General features: G+C 36.6%; 1 protein-coding gene across 2 annotated transcripts; it reads right to left on the reverse strand.

The window, feature by feature from the left end:
* Positions 1-5,091: 5,091 nt before the first annotated feature.
* cpo.1 (carboxypeptidase O gene 1) lies at positions 5,092-19,076 on the reverse strand. Of its 2 annotated transcripts, none has more exons than XM_031892508.1 (11): positions 18,916-19,076; positions 16,406-16,481; positions 15,360-15,484; positions 13,799-13,913; positions 12,056-12,157; positions 9,711-9,815; positions 9,493-9,603; positions 8,192-8,282; positions 6,269-6,471; positions 5,935-6,019; positions 5,092-5,568 (listed from the first exon to the last, which is right to left on the reverse strand). In XM_031892508.1, exons 1-11 carry the CDS (start codon positions 18,993-18,995, stop codon positions 5,306-5,308), a joined length of 1,356 nt encoding a protein of 451 aa, XP_031748368.1. In that variant the 5' UTR covers positions 18,996-19,076; the 3' UTR covers positions 5,092-5,305.
* Between the last annotated feature and the right edge of the window lie 1,428 nt (positions 19,077-20,504).

Below are 20,504 nucleotides of genomic sequence, written 5' to 3' on the forward strand. Positions count from 1 at the left end.
CCCCACTGAAATCAATTAAAGAAATGTGATTGGCTGTTGGTGGCTCCACCAACTTTTTCTAACCCTGAATTCATAGTCAGCCACTGACTGACTGTGCAAAGTTTGGGAACCCTGACATAATATTGTTAGAAAGGCAGCATTTTAAACTTAAACAAAAAAAATTCAATAGGTGAAGTCTGATTGGCTGTTGGTGCCTCCACCCACTTTTTAAAACCTAAAAAATGCAGTCCCCTAGTGACCCTGGTGTTAATACTGTGAAAATGGCAGCAGGTTGAATTTCCCCATTGAAAGTCAATAGTTAAAATCTGATTGGCTGTTGGTGGCTCCATCCACTTTTTCTAACTCTGAACTGTAGTTACCTGGTGACTAGCTCTGCAAAGTTTGGGGACCTTAGTATTAATATTTAAAGAACTTTTAAATTAAATTTTTAATTCAAATTTATGAAGTCTTAGGTGAAATCTGATTGGCTGTTGTTGGTCACACCCACTTTTTAAAACCTAAAAAATGCAGTCCCCTAGTGACCCTGGTGTTAAATACTGTGAAAATGGCAGCAGGTTGAATTTCCTCCATTGAAAGTCAATAGGTAAAATCTGATTTGCTGTTCACAGCCCCACCCATCATCATATTTTCATTCAGGCTGACCCCATGACTATGTGATTCAAGTTTGGGTAGTGAGGCTTCAAAGCTGTAAGATTGGCAGCAGTTTCAATTTCCCTATTAAATTGAAAATTGATTGTCTGTTATTGGCCCCTCCCACTTTGGGGTCATCCAACAAATGTTGCTGTTTCATTCGGCGTGACCCCATGATTATGTTATTCAAGTTTGGGGGTGTATCTTCAAAGCTGTAAGTGCGGCAGCAGTTTGAAAATCTTCCCTGTCAAAGTCAATGGGAAAATTGGGGTGTTCGGAGCAGCGTCACAAAAAGAAGGGGGGGCAGGATCGCTTAGAAAAGCACAAGCAACCTGCTCCGCTATAGGGCGAAGAAGTGTGGGGAGTTTGGGTGTTGTACCTCTAAAACTATAGGATGAGTAGCTTTTAGAAAATGTGGGGTGCTAAGAATAATAATAATAAGAAGAAGAAGCGGAAGAATAAGCTGAAGTTGAAGAACAGTATTTTGGGTTTTTCAACCCAACACAATTAATCAGACTTATCATATTTTGGTTCATAGCTTTTCCACGGAACATCAGCTAAACCTATAATTATTGAAACTTCTTTTTATTCTGTTCTCATTGTTTTCATGTGTTCAGTGTGAATTACATACCTCCCAACTGTCCCGATTTTCATGGGACTGTCCCTCTTTTGACAGCTCAACCCGCAGTCCCGGATTCTTACTGAAAAGTCCCTCATTTCCCTTTGATCTCCTGCACTGAAGCTTAAAAAAAGATACAAATTTAATTAAAGTAGCTTTTGGCAGAGAGCCCAGAAATCTTAACGAGCATCAACTGCATTTAGAAACATTGTTTCTCACATTTAATTAAATAAGTGGGCTTTTTGATAAGCTATTGCTCCTATGTAACTGAAGGAGTTGTGACTTGACTTGGATTTTTACTATTGAGTTCTATTCTCATATCTACCACTAGGTTGGACATGGGAGCATTTTTACACATGACTGGGAGCACCTGTGAAACTAAAAATATGTCTAGCCCCATGTCCAGTTTTAAAATTAAATACAGAAAAATCTGTTTGCTCTTTTTAAAAATGGATTTCAATGGATTTTCTGTTAGATAAGCACTATGATGCATTCTGTTAAAAACATGTTTTCCTGTGATAGTTTAGCTTAAGTATAAATGATTATTGTTTTCATTATTACCTATTCCTATTATGACAAAATGTCTTCCATTGCCACCATACCTATACCACAAAAGATAGACCCCATCAGTCAGCTCCCACTGACTATTTGGGATCATTTGGTGTAACTTTCTCTTAAATGTCCTGGACTGCTGGTAACCAGTAACATACACAAATACTGTGCATGCCTTGTGCCCACAAATAAAGGAGATAGAGGGCAATAACAGTGGTACACATAAGGTAACTTAAGCTCTTCCCAGAAGCTGTTTTTAATTGACATACTGTATGTGTGCCAGACCCGGGAAAAAGCACAGCAGTCCTAGCCCAGATAAAAATAGCACAACATTTTTAACAAATGTAGTTACCTATTTAAAAGTGACTTACTTCGCTCAGTTATATTACACAAGTGTTCCAGGTAAAGTGAAATTTTATTCAGTTTAAGTGAAGTCCTCTTTTATTTATGAGAAACCAATACATTACAGTTATCTGTAAGACTGAGCTATGGATACTGTAGCTTAAAAGAATGTGGAGGTATAATCACTGGAGGGTTCCAAAATGATAGGAACCCTGCAGTGATTTTATTTTTTATTTTTTTTTAAATTGTCTTTTTATTGAGTTTTAATGCAGTTACAGAAAGTCCAACTGGGCATTTGACATATACAAGAGAGTTTTAAATCAAAAACAGATCTCATCAAGCAACAAAAAGACAGGCAGACGTTTTAGTCAGATAGTTATGTTATGAGTCTCTGGAATATATTTCAAGTTAGAATGGTCTGTTGCATAAAACTCTAGTGGTTCACAGCATGGGTCGAACATTTGTCATATGACAGCCGACATCAAACCAAGTTATATAAACAATTTTAGTAAAGATGACAGTAAGGGAGAAAGAGAGCCGGTAGAGAGGGGTGGGGATGAGAGTGGGTATTGGATTCAACACTGGGTAGGGGGTTTGAGAGGACAGGGGGAGAAGAAAAAAAGGTCCTGTCTGAAAGAATTATATAGTTAGCACATGGGACATGTTTAAAACCGTATGCATGGGAAATGGTGTAGTCTTTGGAAAGCTTAGTGAGTTCAAGGAGGTATGGTGAGTATCAATAATAAGTCATTGAGGGTACATACCTGGGGTTGGAAAGTCAGCCGGGTCCCGCACACCGCCTGGTCATCCCAGAGTAGTGTATTTCCATTCTTTGAATGGAGAGGCTTAAGTGGTAAATTCTCTCCAGTAAAACCATTTACTGATAGATAAATATTTAGTGATATTTAGTGATTCTGCTGCAGAATTGGATTTCAACTCCTCAAATCTATGGATCTTCGCCACCTTGTGTAACCAACCTCTTACTGAGAGGCTTTCAGTTGTTCTCCACTTTATCAGAATGAGAGCTTTGGGGGTATCTAACATCAGAACTAGGAGTTTCTATATGCGGGTTGTCCATAACAGCTTTGATGGTATCTCATATCGTGAACCAGAAAGGGGTTAGAACTGGGTAGCTCCAGAATATATGTGTGAGGGTACCTGGGTGCATCCCACACCTCCAGCAGTTCAGGGATACAGTACTATATATTTTATTGAGTTTTGTAGGGTATCTGTACCATTTGGTGAGTAACTTATAGAAACTGGGTTTCATTTATGCTGATATTGAGGTCTTTTTCCTATTTTTCTCTAAAGTGTGGTGAAGGGTGTGGTCTAAGACCCAGGATCTGTTTGTAGAGAAGAGAGATTGCCCTTTAGGGGGCTCTATCACGTGCCCAGATTTGTTCTATGTCTGTTAGCTCTGGTCTTGCCTTATGGGGTGGAAAGGTTGCTTGTATAAAAGGCCTAATTTGGCAATATTTAAATCTGTCTAAGTCGGTAGGGGTAGTGTCACCTAGGAGCACTTCTAAATGTTTTAGTTGGTTACGTTAATGTTTATGTTTAAGATAGAAGCATGACAGGGATGGATTGTCTTTTGCAATAATGCATAATGCTAAATAATCTGTTGGTGTTATCTCTCGCCTCCCTACCCGGAATGAACCAAACTTGCTCTGGGGATACAAGATCTGCTATTACTTAATTAAGCCTGGTGGGAACCCCGCAGTGATTTCAATAACTTACCTGGCCTGGCTGGGCCTTACCTTGGCCTGGGGTACATGTGCGTGAGTGATCCTCTACCTTCTTCTGCATTTGCACCTCTTGTGCATGCTCAGAGGAATGAAAAGACATACTTTAACAAAAAAGCCAGCTTTTCGCTCAACTGCGCATGAGAAAGAAGACAGAAGGAAGAGGATCACTCACATGCAGGTACCCCCGAGCTGGTGCAGTTTTCTGCTGCCAGGGGCACCAACCCAGGGTTTTAGGTAACTGATTACAATCACTGGCACCCCCCAGTGAGTATACCTTTCCTTCTCCTTTAGGACACAAGTGTAGTTTCTTCAGCACAACCTCTGTTAAATACATTGATAACCCTATAAAGTTTATTGTTCTTGGTCATAAATATTGTTCTTTTTCTGAATAGTTAGGGTAAAAGAGTTCTTGTTATCAGACTCTGCTGCTATCACAGATTGCTGTATAAGCAGCTAACAGTAATCTTTGTAATGGCATATAACACTGCAATCTTTCAAAGTACCATTAACCTTTATCTCAGTTTTACATGAAATATTCTTATTCTCAAAGAAGTTTGTTGTCTCTGTCATCTACAGTGTGCATTCCTTTTGTTTTAGCTATAATTTGAGTCAGCAAAGCAAATAATAAGCAAACGTTCTCAATGGTGGCAGGATGACTATCACCCAATGGCCAGGTAAGTGTCCCATCCTAGTAGAGATAGAAATGAAGATTCAGTTTTGTAGGCAACAACACAGATCAATAGGTGTAATGCTGACAGGTACATGTACACATAGATGCATTATGCTTTTATTAAATTGTTAGTGCATAAGATCTTTTTGTAGGCTAAATCCTTTAAAAAAAATATAAGATTGCATTATGCAAAGGGCATATGCCTTAGGGTCATCTAAACTGCAGAGAGATTAGTTTACAGAGTATTCATATTTTTTTTTAATTTACAACTTACAGTTTAAAAATTGTATATTTTAACCTTGCAGGGAAAACTACTGAACATTCGCTTAGCACTAAATGTGTCACTTTCACCCCATAATCTTTTGGCTGCTAATAAAACTGGGCCATAGTGTGTGTGCATGCGAGCAGAGCCATAGACTGTAAGCTAATATATACTAATGTGAATGATCAACAACCTCTATATAGATGCTAGGTCTATATAAATAAAAGATAATAACTGAACACAACATAAAATCAAGTAATAAACCCTAAAGTGCATGACAAACATATGCTTTACTTGGTAATGTGAAGAAAATTGTGACAGAACTGTAATGTTTGCTATCATTAATAAGTTACACTCGGTTTAATGTTTAATAATAAAAGAAAACAACACAATAAAAGGCAACACGGGTAAATAGATGGATGCTTCTCATTTATCCAGTCGAACGAATGCATAACTACATTTATACCATCTAAACCACTCTGGTATTAAAATATTGCATAATAAAGACCAATGATGAGAGACAGACTCACAAGATTGGAAGAGAAAATGCTTATAGCACTGTTAAAGAACTTTGCATCAACATGTTCAACAATGGTCATTACTCCAGCCATGGTTTCTTCACAAGTAGGTCTGATCTGATTCGCAGGAAGTATAAATCCATGTGCACCAGTGTCTCTCAGCTCAAATGTATAGGAAAAATTAATTCCTAGATCTGTGGCCCAGTCTCGAGATGACCCAGAATTGCTATCTGTTAATTAAATAAAAAAGTACTGAATGGTTATGTATTTTCCAATATATGTAGGTTTGTATGCCATTCTGTGAACCTTTCTGCACATATACAGCATCTTCTGAGCTATCTTTTTTTTTCTTGTCATTGTTTTTCTCTATTAACTTTACTTTAACGTTTTGCAAAAATTCCGCAAACTGCATTGGAGCCAATGAACTTTTTTTTATGTATTTTGTCTCAGGCCAGATGCATTGGAGACAATGGGCATTTATTCACCTTGTTTTTTCTCACGCCACATGCATTGGAGTCAATGGATGTATTTTCTCACATCAAATGCATTGAAGGAAATGCTTACATAGCTAGTGTTGTAGTTAATAAAATGCTTACATAGTAAGTGTGATGTAGATCCAACTCTGTACTCGGTGCCATGCTTCTCTTGGAGTTTTGCAGCAGCCTTCTGAGCAACATTTATCTGTAAAATTAGAGTTTGAAGAACATTTTGAAATTTTCTATTTTATGCATTTATGTTCTGCCAATCTATCTATCTATCTTTCTGCCTGACAAAAGACCACCTTTTCACTTTTGCTACATTGTGTTGGTTCATGTATTAGAATTTTTTTTCCTGCCACGTTAGCTAGATGATAAGGATGTAGGTGATTAAAAGCAACAAATGCGTTCCCTAGCTAAAACAGGTACACAGTTAATTGACAGACAATCTTACCATCTCTTCATGATTTATAGAAGGATCCTTTGTATAACCATAGGGCAGAAGAAGAAGTTGACCATAGGAATGAATTGTTAGGAAACACAAAACATCAGATTTAAGACTCCCCAGCAGCTTAGATACAGCATTAACTTCTGGTTCAGATGCAGGTCCAGTTCCGCAGTATGTTTCATCTCTACAATTGTTAGATGCGCCAATACCTAAATGTGAAAGATGCAACTATATATCTAAAAATACATAAAAGAAAGGAATGTACTTAAGGAAATCAAATGAAGATTTAAGAGATGTAACTCAGACATAGCTCAGATGGTTGAGCTACTGCCTAGACAAAGATAAATTCTTTCAACAATGTTTTAATCAAAACATTATGCTCTTGTTTTTATACATTGTAAGCTTGCAAGATCCACAACATTCACTTTCTTGAAATTAAGGCAGTTTATTTAAACACAGGGGTGACCATTTCAGAATGAAAAACAGAAATCATAAAAATAACTCCTGCCCAATTGGTGCTACCTTTAAACATTTAATGAGTTCGCTCACTACGCTGGGTCTCTTGTGGACTACCAGTAAAAACACACAAATATTTGGGGTCACCCTGTTCTCAGGATACTCATTTGGGGGAATTGCTCAGCCTCCAGGCTTTTTCCAGTTCCTCAGAAAATCAGTCCCTCAGATGCTTGGACAAAGGCACCCTCTGGGAGTTACACAGGTAGCCTTCCTGGCCTGTGCTTTGCTCAGAGAGACCTTATACACATTCACACTGCAATTAAATACCTTTCCACAGGACAGTCTTTCTGTGGACAGTGAGCTCCAGAATGTAAACTGGACTACTGTAATGGATTATCTGGCCTGCTGTACCTTTCAGAACCCTATAGCTTCCAGGGCCAGACAGCAAAATCCTTTATACAGAGAAAACATTCTCTGTTTGGCAACATCTTCCTTGAAGCATACATCTCACACTGTGGAGAACTCAAAGGGAAAACTCACCTACAGACACATTTCTTTGGTCATTCTCCTACAATATGTATACTTTTTAAAACTATGTTAAAGGAAGGATTAAACTGAAAGCACTTAATAAAAAAAAAATATAGGTCTTTAAAGCATTCAGTCACAACCAAGTCACAGAACTGGTTGTGTTTATTTACTTCAAACTGAAGACTCCAAGGGGCACATTTACTAACCCACGAACGGGCCGAATGCGTCCGATTGCGTTTTTTTCGTAATGATCGGTAATGACACGAGTTTTTCGGCATCTTTACGAAAGTTGCGCAAAGTCGCAATTTTTTCGTAGCGTTAAAAATTTTGCGCGAAACGTCACGCTTTTAAGTTTTAACGCTACGAAAAAGGCGCGACTTTGCACGCAAGTGTTAACGCTACGAAAAAATCGCGACTTTACGCAACTTTCGTAATGGCTACGAAAAACTCGCGTTTTTACACAAAAATCGTAAAGACGCCGAAAAAAACGCAAAAAATACGAAAAAGTCGCAAAATGTTCGTTTCCAATCGGAATTTTTCCAATTCGGATTCGAAATCGTGTCTTAGTAAATCAGCCCCCAAGTGTGTGTATGGATGTAAGAGAAAGCCACTGAGTGACACCCACACTGATAACAGACATAACTGACTAAACAAAAATTATTTGCACCAATTTTGCTACATTGCTTGCACCAAGTAGTGGAGGGTGTACAATGACTAGAGGTCTATGGGATATGCTATTTTGCAGATAAAAACATATGGTGAACTTTTAAATGTTTGCACATTATGACTCATTTACTAGCAAGTGCCATTGTTAGTTGCAGCCCAACAATTTACATTGGACAGGCTACTAGAAGTTAGAACTACTGTTATAAAGCACTTCTTTTTAGAAATCATCCCCTTTGTCCACACTTAATTGATGCCTTTGTCCATTACAAGGTCACTTACTGCCCCATTTTGAATTAAAATTTCGATTAAGGTCCACCCCGTAGCAGGATCCATTGTTATGAGGAGACCGCGATTTTCGCCAAAGACGATTCTATATTTTTGTAAAAAAATACACAATAGAATTACCTGGTTAAGTAATATAAGTTAAGCCATTTATGTTTGTAGTTAACATAATTATGTACAAACGTTACTGATGGACAATTAAAGGTTTTCGTGTAACATAGCATTGCAATGTTTGCTTACATGGACTTTGTGTTGAGTGCAGTAAATCACTGTGCAACATTCTTCACTAATAAGATATCAACACAGATTTAATAAGTGATCTCTACATGCTCTGGAAAAGATACTTTGTAACTTTGCCTACTTAAAGGAGCAGTAAGTGCATGGGTGGTTTCCATGGAATCCTATGCAAGTAAAGGTGTGCTATCTTACTTTCCCTAACTCACCACATGATACATCCTCTTCATATAGACACATATCAAAACATGTGCATGGATAACTTTAACTCTTGATACTACTCTGCATTATTATTGGCTAATGCATTAGTAACATTACAATTTAGTAACATTCTAAGGTATTTGTTGATGATGTATTTCGCATTTATTTTAATGTTATGCCATTTTTGGTACTTTTCGTTTCATTTTGCCCAAATCTACAGATTGGGGTGATTGTTCCTTTGTAAGTACCTTTGTTTTATCAGTAAGGGGTATATTTATCATGTTGTGTAAAAAGTGGAGTAAAACATTACCGGTGATGTTGCTTATAGCAACCAATCAGATGCTTTGCTTTGGTTTTCTAACTGTTGTAATCTAATTGCTGATTGGTTGCCCTGGACAACACACCGGTAATGCTTCACTCCACTTTTTACACAGCATGATAAATATACCCCTTAGTGTACATATGTGTGCATATAGCAGGTGTGTACTGAATTCACTCTATAACATTGGAAAGTTTGCTTTCCAGACCTGGATTTTAACGTATGCTATAATTAGAGATTAGATCCTGGTCTTTTTTTTCTGCCTTATTACTGCTTTGTCATCTTTCTGGCAAAAACTATTTTCCATTCGCAGCTCTGTAGGTCCTGCCTCAAATTACCATCTATCTGACATGCTCTGATTTCTTTCTGTGCTGATATGCTTGGAACTGTGTACAGTGTGGTCTCCTGCATGCTTATCTGCATACATATACCATGTCATATTTGTTGACACCAGTGCACACAGCTAATTTTCCATTAATATAAACCTCTCAGAGAAAATAATAACATTATTTGTTAGGGTGTTTTTCATTATTTTCCTCCTTACCACATTCCAGGAATAAACAAATCCATCAATATTTAGGACAGGTACAATATAGAAGTCTATGTTATGGAGTACTTTCTGGAGCAAAGGATTTGTCTTGTGAGTTTCAAGAATCTGAATAAAAGACATATAAAAGCTTTAGTACATTGCAGTGTACTAAACAAAATATTCTATATTACTACAGGGCACATAATTGCAACTGCAAAAAAAAATTTCTATACCTCTTTAACAAACCATTGGCAATAGGCAACGGCAATCCATTCACGAGCATGTATCCCACAGTCCATCCAAATGATCTTCTTCTGTTTGTCAGAAGGCCAGCCAATCTGTGAAAAAATTAAAGGACATGCCATCCCCCATAGACTTCATATTAATATAATATTTAAACTTTAAAAAAAAGATTTTCTTTTCTCTTTGTAGAAATAATCCTAACTAAGATATAATTAATTCTTATTGAAGGCAAAACAATCCTGTTAGGTTTATTTAATGTTTAAATACATTTAAATACACTCATGGGGGCGATTTATTAAACTTCAAGTTTGCGTTTTTTTCACAATACAAGAAAAAAAGCAGTGAAAAATGTGAATTTGAATATAATCCAGAATATTCTTAAGAAACAAGAATAGCCTGGCAAGATTCAATAAAATGCAATGAGAAATGTATTTATTTTCCCAGTTATTAAAACATTAGAGTTTTTTTTAGGCTCATTGAAAATGAATGGAACAATGTGATTCTTTCCAGTGTGCACACTTTATAAGCTAGCATTCAAGATGAAAAGTCACACAAGTTTTGTCACAGTTGCATTTGTTGCATTTTTTTTTCACAAATGTAAAAAAAATCTGCCACTTAAGGAATGGTGGTCACAATAAAATTGTCGCAGTGCTGTGACATCACATAAGCCATAAATGTACCAGAGTTCCTGAAACTGGAACTCCCCCTCCCTTAGGAATGTGTGATTTGAGCTTCCGACGGCTATAACTGCAGCAGGAAGCTACCAAGACCAAGCTAAAATGGCAGCTGCTATCAGAGGAAGCTTCTGGGGCTCTTTACTAGTAAAGCTTTCTGCTGAATAAATATAGCATTGTAGGCACTAATGTGGCGAATCTATTGGCAGTAAAATGCCAAAATGACTTTCCTTCTCCTTTAATGGATGTCTTTTCAAATTAAATTACTAAATTAATATCTGTTGGTATAGAATCTCACTATGGGCATATAGCCTCATCTCTTATTGATGCCCCTCCACACTTTATTGGAGGAGTTTTATTAAAATTCTCTCCTGCCTTAGATACACTTGAGGTGGTGACATTAGGGTTGATTCACTAAAGGTCGATAAGTTTTATCGCACGCTTTTTTGTGTTAAAATTGGCGAGAAAAAAACGCACGATTCGCTAAAGTATTAACGCATGCGTTAAGTTGCATATAGCGTGCATTAATTTACGCACTACCACATGCGTTAATTTGTGCGCCAAAATAACACTAATGCATGATTCACAAACACTTAGACGCGCTCAATATCGCATTCTGTGCGAAAATTAACACCTACTTGGGGCAGGCGGTAATTATAGAAAAGTACAGTTAATGAGCTTTTGGCAACACAATATGGACTTTGCAGTGTTATTTATTGAAGTATGTGTTGGCCCTAGAGTGATGCAGCCGCCAGTTTGAAGGGAAATGGTAATTTTCAGTACAGTAATTTTCCGAAAGTAATGGCGTGTATGGCTAATATGGTGTGTGTTTTTTCGCACCTGGAGACTATTTGTATGCGGTGTGTTGATTAGTGCGCGTTCCGTCAAATAGCCCACGAAATTAGTCTTTACGACTAAAATAACGCAAACAGCATCGCACGTAAATTAACGCAAGTATCCTTTTAGTGAATCGTTCGTTAATTCATGAAAAATTAGACACAATATCATTTTTAACACACGCTATAAATAACAAACATTTTATCGACCTTTAGTGAATCAACTCTTTTGTCACCTAAATAATCCCAAACAGCATGTAAAAAACATACTCTAAGCTTGCCTATTATTTTTGAAGAAGCACTCATTCTGCCAGGTAATCTCCTAATCCTTTTACTTCCTTATTAACCAAATGGCTGTGCATTACCAAAATAAGTTTTCATTCTTGTAGCAATATCTTAATTTAGCATATTCCTACTTATATAAGTGCAGTACTATAAAATTTAGCAAATGCCATAACTTGCAAACTTGATTGAAATGAATAATTTAGACAGTCTGTTTATATGTAATAGTTACATACAGGTATGGGATCCCTTATCCGGAAACCCATTAAAACTGATTTCCTTTTTGTCTGTAATAATAAAACAGTACCTTGTACTTGATCCCAGCTAAGATATAAATAATCCTTATTGGATGCAAAGCAATCCTATTGGGTTTAATGAATGTTTTATTCATTTTTTAGTAGACTTAAGGTATGGAGATCCAAATTACGGAAAGACCCCTTATCCGGAATACCCTTGGTCCCGAGCATTCTAGATAATGGGTCCTATACCTGTATTTAAAAAAAAACCTCAATTATAATGTTCCTGTTCAGTTCATACACTTACTTTGAAATAGTAAATAGGCCTTAGCTCATATGTTGATCCTAGGTAATGCATAGAAACCAGGTCACTATATGCCTCTTTAACTTGATCCATCCACTGATAAATCTATAAAACAAATCAAACATGTTATTTTGCCTTTTTGATTTCAAGGCATTCATTAATTAATGCATTTATAATTAGTGCATTGATCAACCCCCTTCTTTTTTGTATGCTTTGGCCTTTAAAAAATGGGTGTTGGTCAATGGACAGTCTTCTCGTTTACAAGCCACAGGAGGGGGAGGATTAAGCCTGTAGAACCAATGATGTGGTCTTGGCAATCTCTCTATAAAGCTAAAGGCAGGCGGGTGGACTTCACCCTGTGACTTAAACCAATGCCCAGCTCATTAGACACTAATACCAAGGGATGCTACCATGCATAGAAGTCCCAGCATTTGAAAAATATGACCAGTAGTGTGAGCAAATCCATGCCTGGCAAAAAGATTCACTCATCACTAATGACTAGAGGTAAATAGTTAGGACCACCATATGGGGTTTACCTTAACGTGGTATGGGGGCTTACAAATTTTATGATCATAATTTTGTAAATAAATACTCTTAGTAGCATAGATACTAAATTACTTACGAAACAGGGGACCAGGAAATGTGCATTGATCAATCCCCATCTCTCTTTTGTATGCTTGTAGCTAATTTGGACAGATCAGTCACACTTCCAGTGTACTTGTATATTTTATTTATTTGGAGTGCTCCCACAACCCCCCTTTTTGTGATTTCGTTAATTAAGATTTATAAATAACAAAGGGGAATAATACTTGCTGTAGTGATAAACATAAAGGTGTCCCTTAGAAAAACACTTGTGTTTAGGTTTAGATTAATTGACAAAATTTGCAAAACACAAAAAATTATGCACATATAAAAAATTGACACGTGCAGCAAAAAAATTTTTTTTCCCGTGGCAGTATTTTGCGGCCATTTCTCACAACAATCCTCTGAAATTCACCGCAAGTCCATGCCTCGCCACTCACCACAATTTAGCTTCACTCTGCACCTAGCACTAGACTGGAAATCAGGCACTAGGTGCAGAGAGCAATGCCAGCGGGTGCAAGTTTTGCCAGCCAGTGCTTTCTAACTTGTACATCTGAATGACAAGACATGCCACCCCACCCATGTCTCATGAATACAGTGCTTGCAGAACTCAAGCAGTGAAACATTCATGGGGCACATCATTTTGGAGGGCAGCGAACTGTAAACTTCAGAAATGTGCAGGAAAGGGCACGTGTGCAAAAAACATGCATGCTTTTTTCACCATGCCCTGCATTTTTTAAATGACACCTAACATGTCTTGTTTTTTGTTGCTGTAAATGTCACTTTATTCCTAATCTGGGTTTTTACAGTGAATTTAACATCATATAAGTATACATTGCAGTTGGACACACGTCTAGCACTTTTTGTAGTTGTTTAGCAAGTGTTTTTTGTTACGACTAGGGTTTTGGACATATTAATAATAAGAAATAACCTGTGTGTGAGATCACAGTGACATCTGTTTTTTCTTTGTGGATTATGAAGTTTTTTAGATCTCATTGACAAAATAATCACTGTTAATATGTAATATCACTAGCACTTAATTAAGTCTTGAGTCAAAACTCATTAAGTGCTCATTATATATAGCACTTAGGGCAATAAAAATGATTCACACTGACATATGCAGAATTAGAATTTATAGATAGATACATTGATAGATATACATACCTCATCCATGGGGTGATATGTGGTATAATCAAATTCAGCCAATATTTTTTTCTGTCTTCTGTAGTCACCCACATTGCTGCTGTCTATAAGTTTTTGTACATCTTTTATCATGACTCTGGAAATAAAACAATATAAGAAAATCCAAGAATGTTGACTTGTTTTTTCACCTATTCTTTTAGGCTTCATGCAAAGTGAAATTTTTACTCTCAAATATTCTGCAACTTTGTCACTGTTGGCATGTTTTGTTGTATAGAATGCAAGTGGTATTCAGTTTCCAAATGATGTAATCTTTTAGCTCACACTTATGAGTAAATGCAATTATGTGCTTTAGCAGAGCCACTATCAGGGGGTACACGGGGTACTGCAGTCAGTAGCCTAGTGGTAAGGGGACCCCAAAATGGAAAGGTGCTGCAGAGAGTGAGTGTTGTGTGGGTAGATGAGGGTTTTAGAGTTTTAGAATACCAGGGAGGATCAGGTGCATGCCAATGTTTGCAAATGGTATTATTTTATTTCATTGATGCAAAATCTTACTTGTTGGCAGGGCACATCACCCATATGGCTCAGCTGGCTACCTGGCCCCTTCTGTCCCTAGAACACTTTAACTAAAAGATGACAGTGCTGGTGCTGGAATATACAGTTTTGCTTCAAACAGGATAGTGATTTGCATTCTAGAATGGAAACTGTGGGGAACATTTACTTATTCCCGAACGCTCCGAGCGTTCGCTCGATCGGTTCAATCGTATTTCCTGTGACTTTTTCGTACCTTGCGTGACTTTTTCGACACTTGCACAACTTTTTTGGTGCTTGCACGACTTTTTCATATGATTAGCGCGAAAAAAATTGGATCGCCAATGCGATATTATCGTGACTAATACAATTTTTTTGGAAGCATTTTCGTGATATTTGCTATTTTCAGAAATTTTCATTTCCAATCCGAATTTTTCCCATTCGAGACTAGAACTCGTGTTTTGATAAATCTACCCCATAGTGTATAGATTTACAAGATTTGACATCTCAAAATAATGTTAATGTATGATTGAAAGGTATTTAACCCAAGATCATGGAGGAACTCTCATACTGCTTGTATCTTAATCGGATGAACCCCAGTAAGCTAAAATATTAAGAATAAGAGTCATGGAGGGATAAGGAATCACCTCTGCTATAGATCCTATAAGAGAAACCTGGAGTGGGTGTCATAATCTAAGCATCTGAACATATGCTGAACCAGAAACTCAACCCTACTGACTGACTATTGAAAATCTTAAAAGGCTAGTATGCATTCATTTTTCCTTTTATTGTGGCACAATTTGAAGGCATAGTAGCCCTCTAACTAAGACCATGCCTCTGTGCCTTTTAGTCAATCTGCCTTCTTTCCAACCTGTTCCTGTGTAGCTTAATTATGTTATTTTGAACATGTTTTTGAAATCAAACTGTAATGTTGATATATCATGTATACATAAATATAATGAGTATTAAATTAACCTTTTTAGCTTAGGAATGCAATCATACTACAAGAGAGCCTTCATAATGTGAAATGTGTATAAACTATATTAGGACATACTCGAATGGAATAGAATATTGATGAAGGTTCTCTTTGAATTTTTGAAGAAGTGGAAAAGGTATTCGAACATGCATTTCTTTCCCAGGTTGAATATCTTCTATTCTGCTTGGCTTCCATAGATCAAGCTATATAAAAAATATTAAAATAATACATTACATTAAATTATGGATTCTGTATATGTAAACTGTGTGTATTTTGTTGCTTTAGATCTTGGGTTCATTGAGTTCACACTTAAATTAGTAAATTGCATATTAATTTGTATAATTGTGTATATTTTAGTTGTTACAATGTTTGTCAGTCTTTGTACTTTGCATACAGTTTATCTTTGCTAAACCCAATTGATATGGGTTAAAGTAATTCATATTCAATTAACATTCATCAATCACACTGCATTATCTTTTGCTAAAGTGGACACCTGTACTACACATGGCTTCCCAAGGCCTTAAAGGAGAAGGAAAGGCTAAGTCACTTGGGGGTGCCAAAATGTTAGTGACTTAGATCGCTTACCTTGTACTCTGGGCTGGTGCCCCTGTTAGGAGAAAAAAGCACCAGCCCAGGGTACTTGTAGTGAGCGCTCCCTTCTTCCTTTTTCTTCTGCCGGCGAAATCCGTGGGCCAGTGCATGCGCAGTAGAGTAAAAAGCCGACTTTCTTGTTTAAGTTCGGCTTTTCACTCTACTGCGCATGCGCGCGCAAGCGAATAGGAAGTAGGAAGCGCTCGCTGCTACCCCGGGCTGGTGCTGTTCTCTCCGTACAGGGGCACCAGCCCGGGGTGCCTAACATTTTGGCACCCCCAAGTGACTTAGCCTTTCCTTCTCCTTTAATACACAGCTTTGGTAACCTACACTTGGGGTAACCAACCTGGTGAACTTTTTATTGTTTGAAAAAACATTCTTGTTTACCATTTTAAATGGCAAACCTTCCTCTTCAGGGGCTGTTAATAATAATGAGTTGGGGCCCAAACCCTAAACCCCGATCTATGTTTCTAGAAAAAAGACATTATAAGACAGAATGCAAAATGGTAAGTATTAAAACGATTATTACTTGCCTGGAGTTGTTTGCAGATATTTTGCATGTGCTCACAGTCATCTGTTGTTTTCAGGGTGAGCTTCAAAACCTGATCTCTGAAAAAATAAAGCTAAAGGTAACCCTAGTTTATCACTAAATGTTTGTAATTATACCTGTGATTTTAACATGTAGGCAATATTATGTTTATTTTTTTCAGTATGATTTGCTATCATTGTTACTTTGTTACTACCTAGATATGTTATACCAAATGTTTTAGCCTTCAGTACCAGTCCATGGCTATGTAGCCCTTTAGCAGTAAAGATCTGGTCTTCCAATAATGATTCTGTACACCGCTGCTGATTTACAGCACATAGTCTGGGCTGCTGTCAGTTATCTCTACTTATTGGCTGACTTACAGTGTATATATACAATGTATAATTAATGGTACAGTGCCGATAAGTAAGTAAATTACTTTACATGGTAGCATAGGAACCAATGTATTCTGCATTACATTAATAATCGGCCCTGTAGTATCAACTACTATGACAGATATAACTGAGCATGTGCAGTGCCACTGGCAGACAAAGGATGGCCTAACAAGATCAAAGAAGGGCAGATGCTTTCAACAACTTTAAAGGCATACATTTTTACTGTTATAGGGCTGTTAAACCTCTGGGCTGATACAATAAGTGCCATATATAAAATACAACATTTCTAGTCATGCAATATTTTAGACTTTTATGTGATGTGTATTGTAGAATTTTTTGAAATCAAAGTTGCCCTTTAGGATATTTTGTGCATCTCAAGTTAAAGGGATTATCTGGTCCACCTATATATCTTATGCCACTTCTGCACTGAATACTGTTTTCACCCTGCTTTCCAACATGTGTCAATAAAACGGCAACTGACAAAAGATGACTCTTAGAATACTGAAATAACCTTTATGATTCCCTGCATATTTAAATGTTGAGGGAGATCTAACCTAGCTTCATTCTTTCATTCATTTAATTTCCACCTCTGGCCGCTAATATCAATACCTCCTGTGCTACATTGATACTATAATAAGTACATTGTAACATTTATTAATTAAAAAGACCCAATTTGTTTTTATCTGCTTACAGTTTAAAGAAGGGTCAGGGGTTTGATTTGTAGTTTGTACACAACTACTTACATACAAGTGAAATAGTCTGCAGTTCTGTTGTTTTTATGGCATTTGAATATATGTACTTTAAGTCAGAAAAATGTAATCTGTATTCATATAACCCTAATTGATTCTAAGAATTGAAATTCTTGAAGCAAATAATGGAACACAGTAACAGGGAGAAGCTGGAAGCAAGGGGCAAAGTGTATAAAGTGTTGAAAGGGTTACTGTGTACTTTGCTTTCATTCCTTTCATTAATAGTAAGAGGTAACAATAGAGGTATTTATTTCTTTTCACCTACATGTTCACTTACAATGTTATTCAATTTTCTATTCAGTCTACCATTAATTATACAGGCCTTTAGAACTGGTTAAACAGACATATTAAAGGTCTTCTCTGCAACTGTTTTGCAAAGACTTAGCAGAATTAGTTCTATTGCTAAATAAAATATTTGATGAGAAAATTCCTAAGCAACTGCTTTTTTCATGACTTTTCACTTGATTTGTGGTTTTTCATAAATATGTGCAAAATAGCAGAACTAAACTTATGAGAAGAGGAAAAGGCTGTGAATAATAAGAAAACTATTTCTGGCAATGGATCCCCAATAAAGAATTTTTTCTTAACTATTATCACTATTTTGCCTGTTGTGTAGATTTCAACATACTGTATGTGAAGTGTGCAAAAGTTTATATTTTTGATTCTTAAAGGAACAGTAACACCAAAAAATGAAAGAGCTTTAAAGTAATAAAAATATAATGCACTGTTGCCCTGCACTGGTAAAACTGGTGTGTTTGCTACAGTAACACTACTATAATTTATATAATAAGCTGCTGTGTAGCCACGGGGGCAGCCATTAAAGCTGGAAAAAAGGAGAAAAGGCACAGGTTACATAGCAGATAACAGATAAGTTCTGTAGAATACAATAGTGTTTTATCTGTTAACTGCTAAGTGCCTGTGCCTTTTCTCCTTTGAATGGCTGCCTCCATGGCTACATAGCAGCTTATTTATATAAATTATAGTAGACTTTCTGAAGTAAACACACAACTTTTACCAATTTTTTGGTGTTACTGTTCCTTTAACTGTAGGCATAAACATATAACACAGATCATTACTCGTGTAACAGTCTGACCAGTTCAGACATACTTTAAAAAAAGCAATGCTAGAGGCAGGATGAGAACATTTAGAGACACTAATTATTTAGCAATCAAAGAACAAACTTGGAGCATTATAGTTTGAAATATTTTTGTCTACCCAGCCAACTCAATGTCTGCATTAAAAATACAATTTCTGATGTAACTTATTTAAATCCCTTAATACCTTTTTTTACTGCCACAAAATACAGTGATAAGTTATTCATAAACTACTGTATAGCATGGGAAAATTCATGTAGTAGTATTGTGCTTACTTACCCATTGTACTGGACCTTTAAGTATGCCCCAACCTGTGTTAGAATGCCTAAAATACAAATGCAGAGAAGTATGCGCTTCATCCTTAAAAAATGAATTAAAAGATGTTTTTTGAAGAACCTGAATGCTAGCTTGCATCAAATTTCTAATGAATTACTGAACTCAGTGGTAAGATCTTAAAGTACTGAGTTATAAAGATAAAACTTAATCTTCATATCCATCTGCCCTTTTGAAATGCCAACCATAACAAGGTAAGTGATGCCATTTTTTTTTAAACACCTTGAATTGCAGGATCAAATTACTTTAAACCCCTTTTTACGACTGCAAACTAAACAATATTGTAACATAGAGACTAAAGTCAATAAATTCCACCTTTTATTATGATGATGATGATGATCCTTTAATTCTATAGTGCTGTCATATTCTGCAGTCCAAAGATTTTACATCATTCACATTAGTCCATGCTTTAAAGGAGCAGTTCAGTGTAAAAATAAAACTGGGTAAAACAGAAAAAATGTTTTCAATATAGTCCACTTCAGCTTTTATAGATTACATTTTTGCCTAACGAACTTATATTGCAAATATTTTTTTATTTCGCGCAGTCTATACATTTTACCCAGTTTCATTTTTACAATGAACTGTTTAATGAAGCTTGAAATCTACAGTATTGGCCCTAAGACATTCACACACAGGTGTCGATTTGTTAGGATTCAGTTAATTCTTCTGTATGTTTTTGGAGTATGGACCCTGAATTCAGTTGAACCTTACCTCAGCCTGAATTCAGTGAACCGGGAACACTAGGCATAAATAATAACTGTTGCATATTTCAGAAAAAGTCGGCACCCTTCCTCAGCATGAGCACCTGTGGGCACAGTGCCTGCATTTGGTAGTGCTGTATTCATGGAAGCAGGCTGAGCAAGGCAACATAGGCACTCCATTTCCATAATCCATAATATCCGTAATATGTGTTTTAAACAGAAATCCACTTACATTCCAACATTGTGTCACTATTTTTTTTTTCAACTTGATGATGTTTGGGGTTATACAATTGAATTTAAAGCCAGTGGGATAATATTTGACAAGGAAAGAGAAACTGGCTCTACAGCAATTAACCAATCTAGAAGGGACAGTAATCATGTCCTTTTGAAGATCAGTACATGAGGGAATACTTGTGACAATCGTTGAATAGCAAACTGTACAGAAAACTGCCATCAGATCCAGTTGAAGTATGTAAGAGACAGCTGGATAGAATTATACAGCATTTGAGAAGGAATCATATATCAGAAAGAGGTCGCATTTCTTTAAAGTATCTAATCCATTAATTCCCACTTTTTATATCTTGCCTAAGATTTACAAGAGGCTGGAGGATCCCCAGACCAGCCCATGGTGAATAAGGAACATGTGTGAGCAGGCGTCAGTTTTCCTTGCCTTTTTCCTCCAGCCTCTTGTGAAGAATCTAAGATCTTTTATTAGGGATTTATCTGGGATTCATTCATTCATTACATAGTAACATAGTAAGTTAGATTGTATTAACCTTATATGCCTATATTTATTTAACCTGGCTAACTGCTTGTTGATCCAAAGGAAGGCAA

This window comes from Xenopus tropicalis, chromosome 9, assembly GCF_000004195.4.
Source record: "Xenopus tropicalis strain Nigerian chromosome 9, UCB_Xtro_10.0, whole genome shotgun sequence".
Lineage (NCBI taxonomy): Eukaryota > Metazoa > Chordata > Amphibia > Anura > Pipidae > Xenopus > Xenopus tropicalis.

Excerpts from the sequence above, each read along its gene's own strand:
- cpo.1 (XM_031892508.1), bottom strand. The coding sequence starts at position 18,995 with ATGAAGCGCATACTTCTCTGCATTTGTATTTTAGGCATTCTAACACAG. Across the intron at positions 9,816-12,055 it reads GGCCTATTTACTATTTCAAA|ATTGGCTGGCCTTCTGACAA; the intron begins GTAAGTGTATGA and ends ATTTTTTCACAG. Across the intron at positions 9,604-9,710 it reads GCCAATGGTTTGTTAAAGAG|ATTCTTGAAACTCACAAGAC; the intron begins GTATAGAAATTT and ends TCTTTTATTCAG.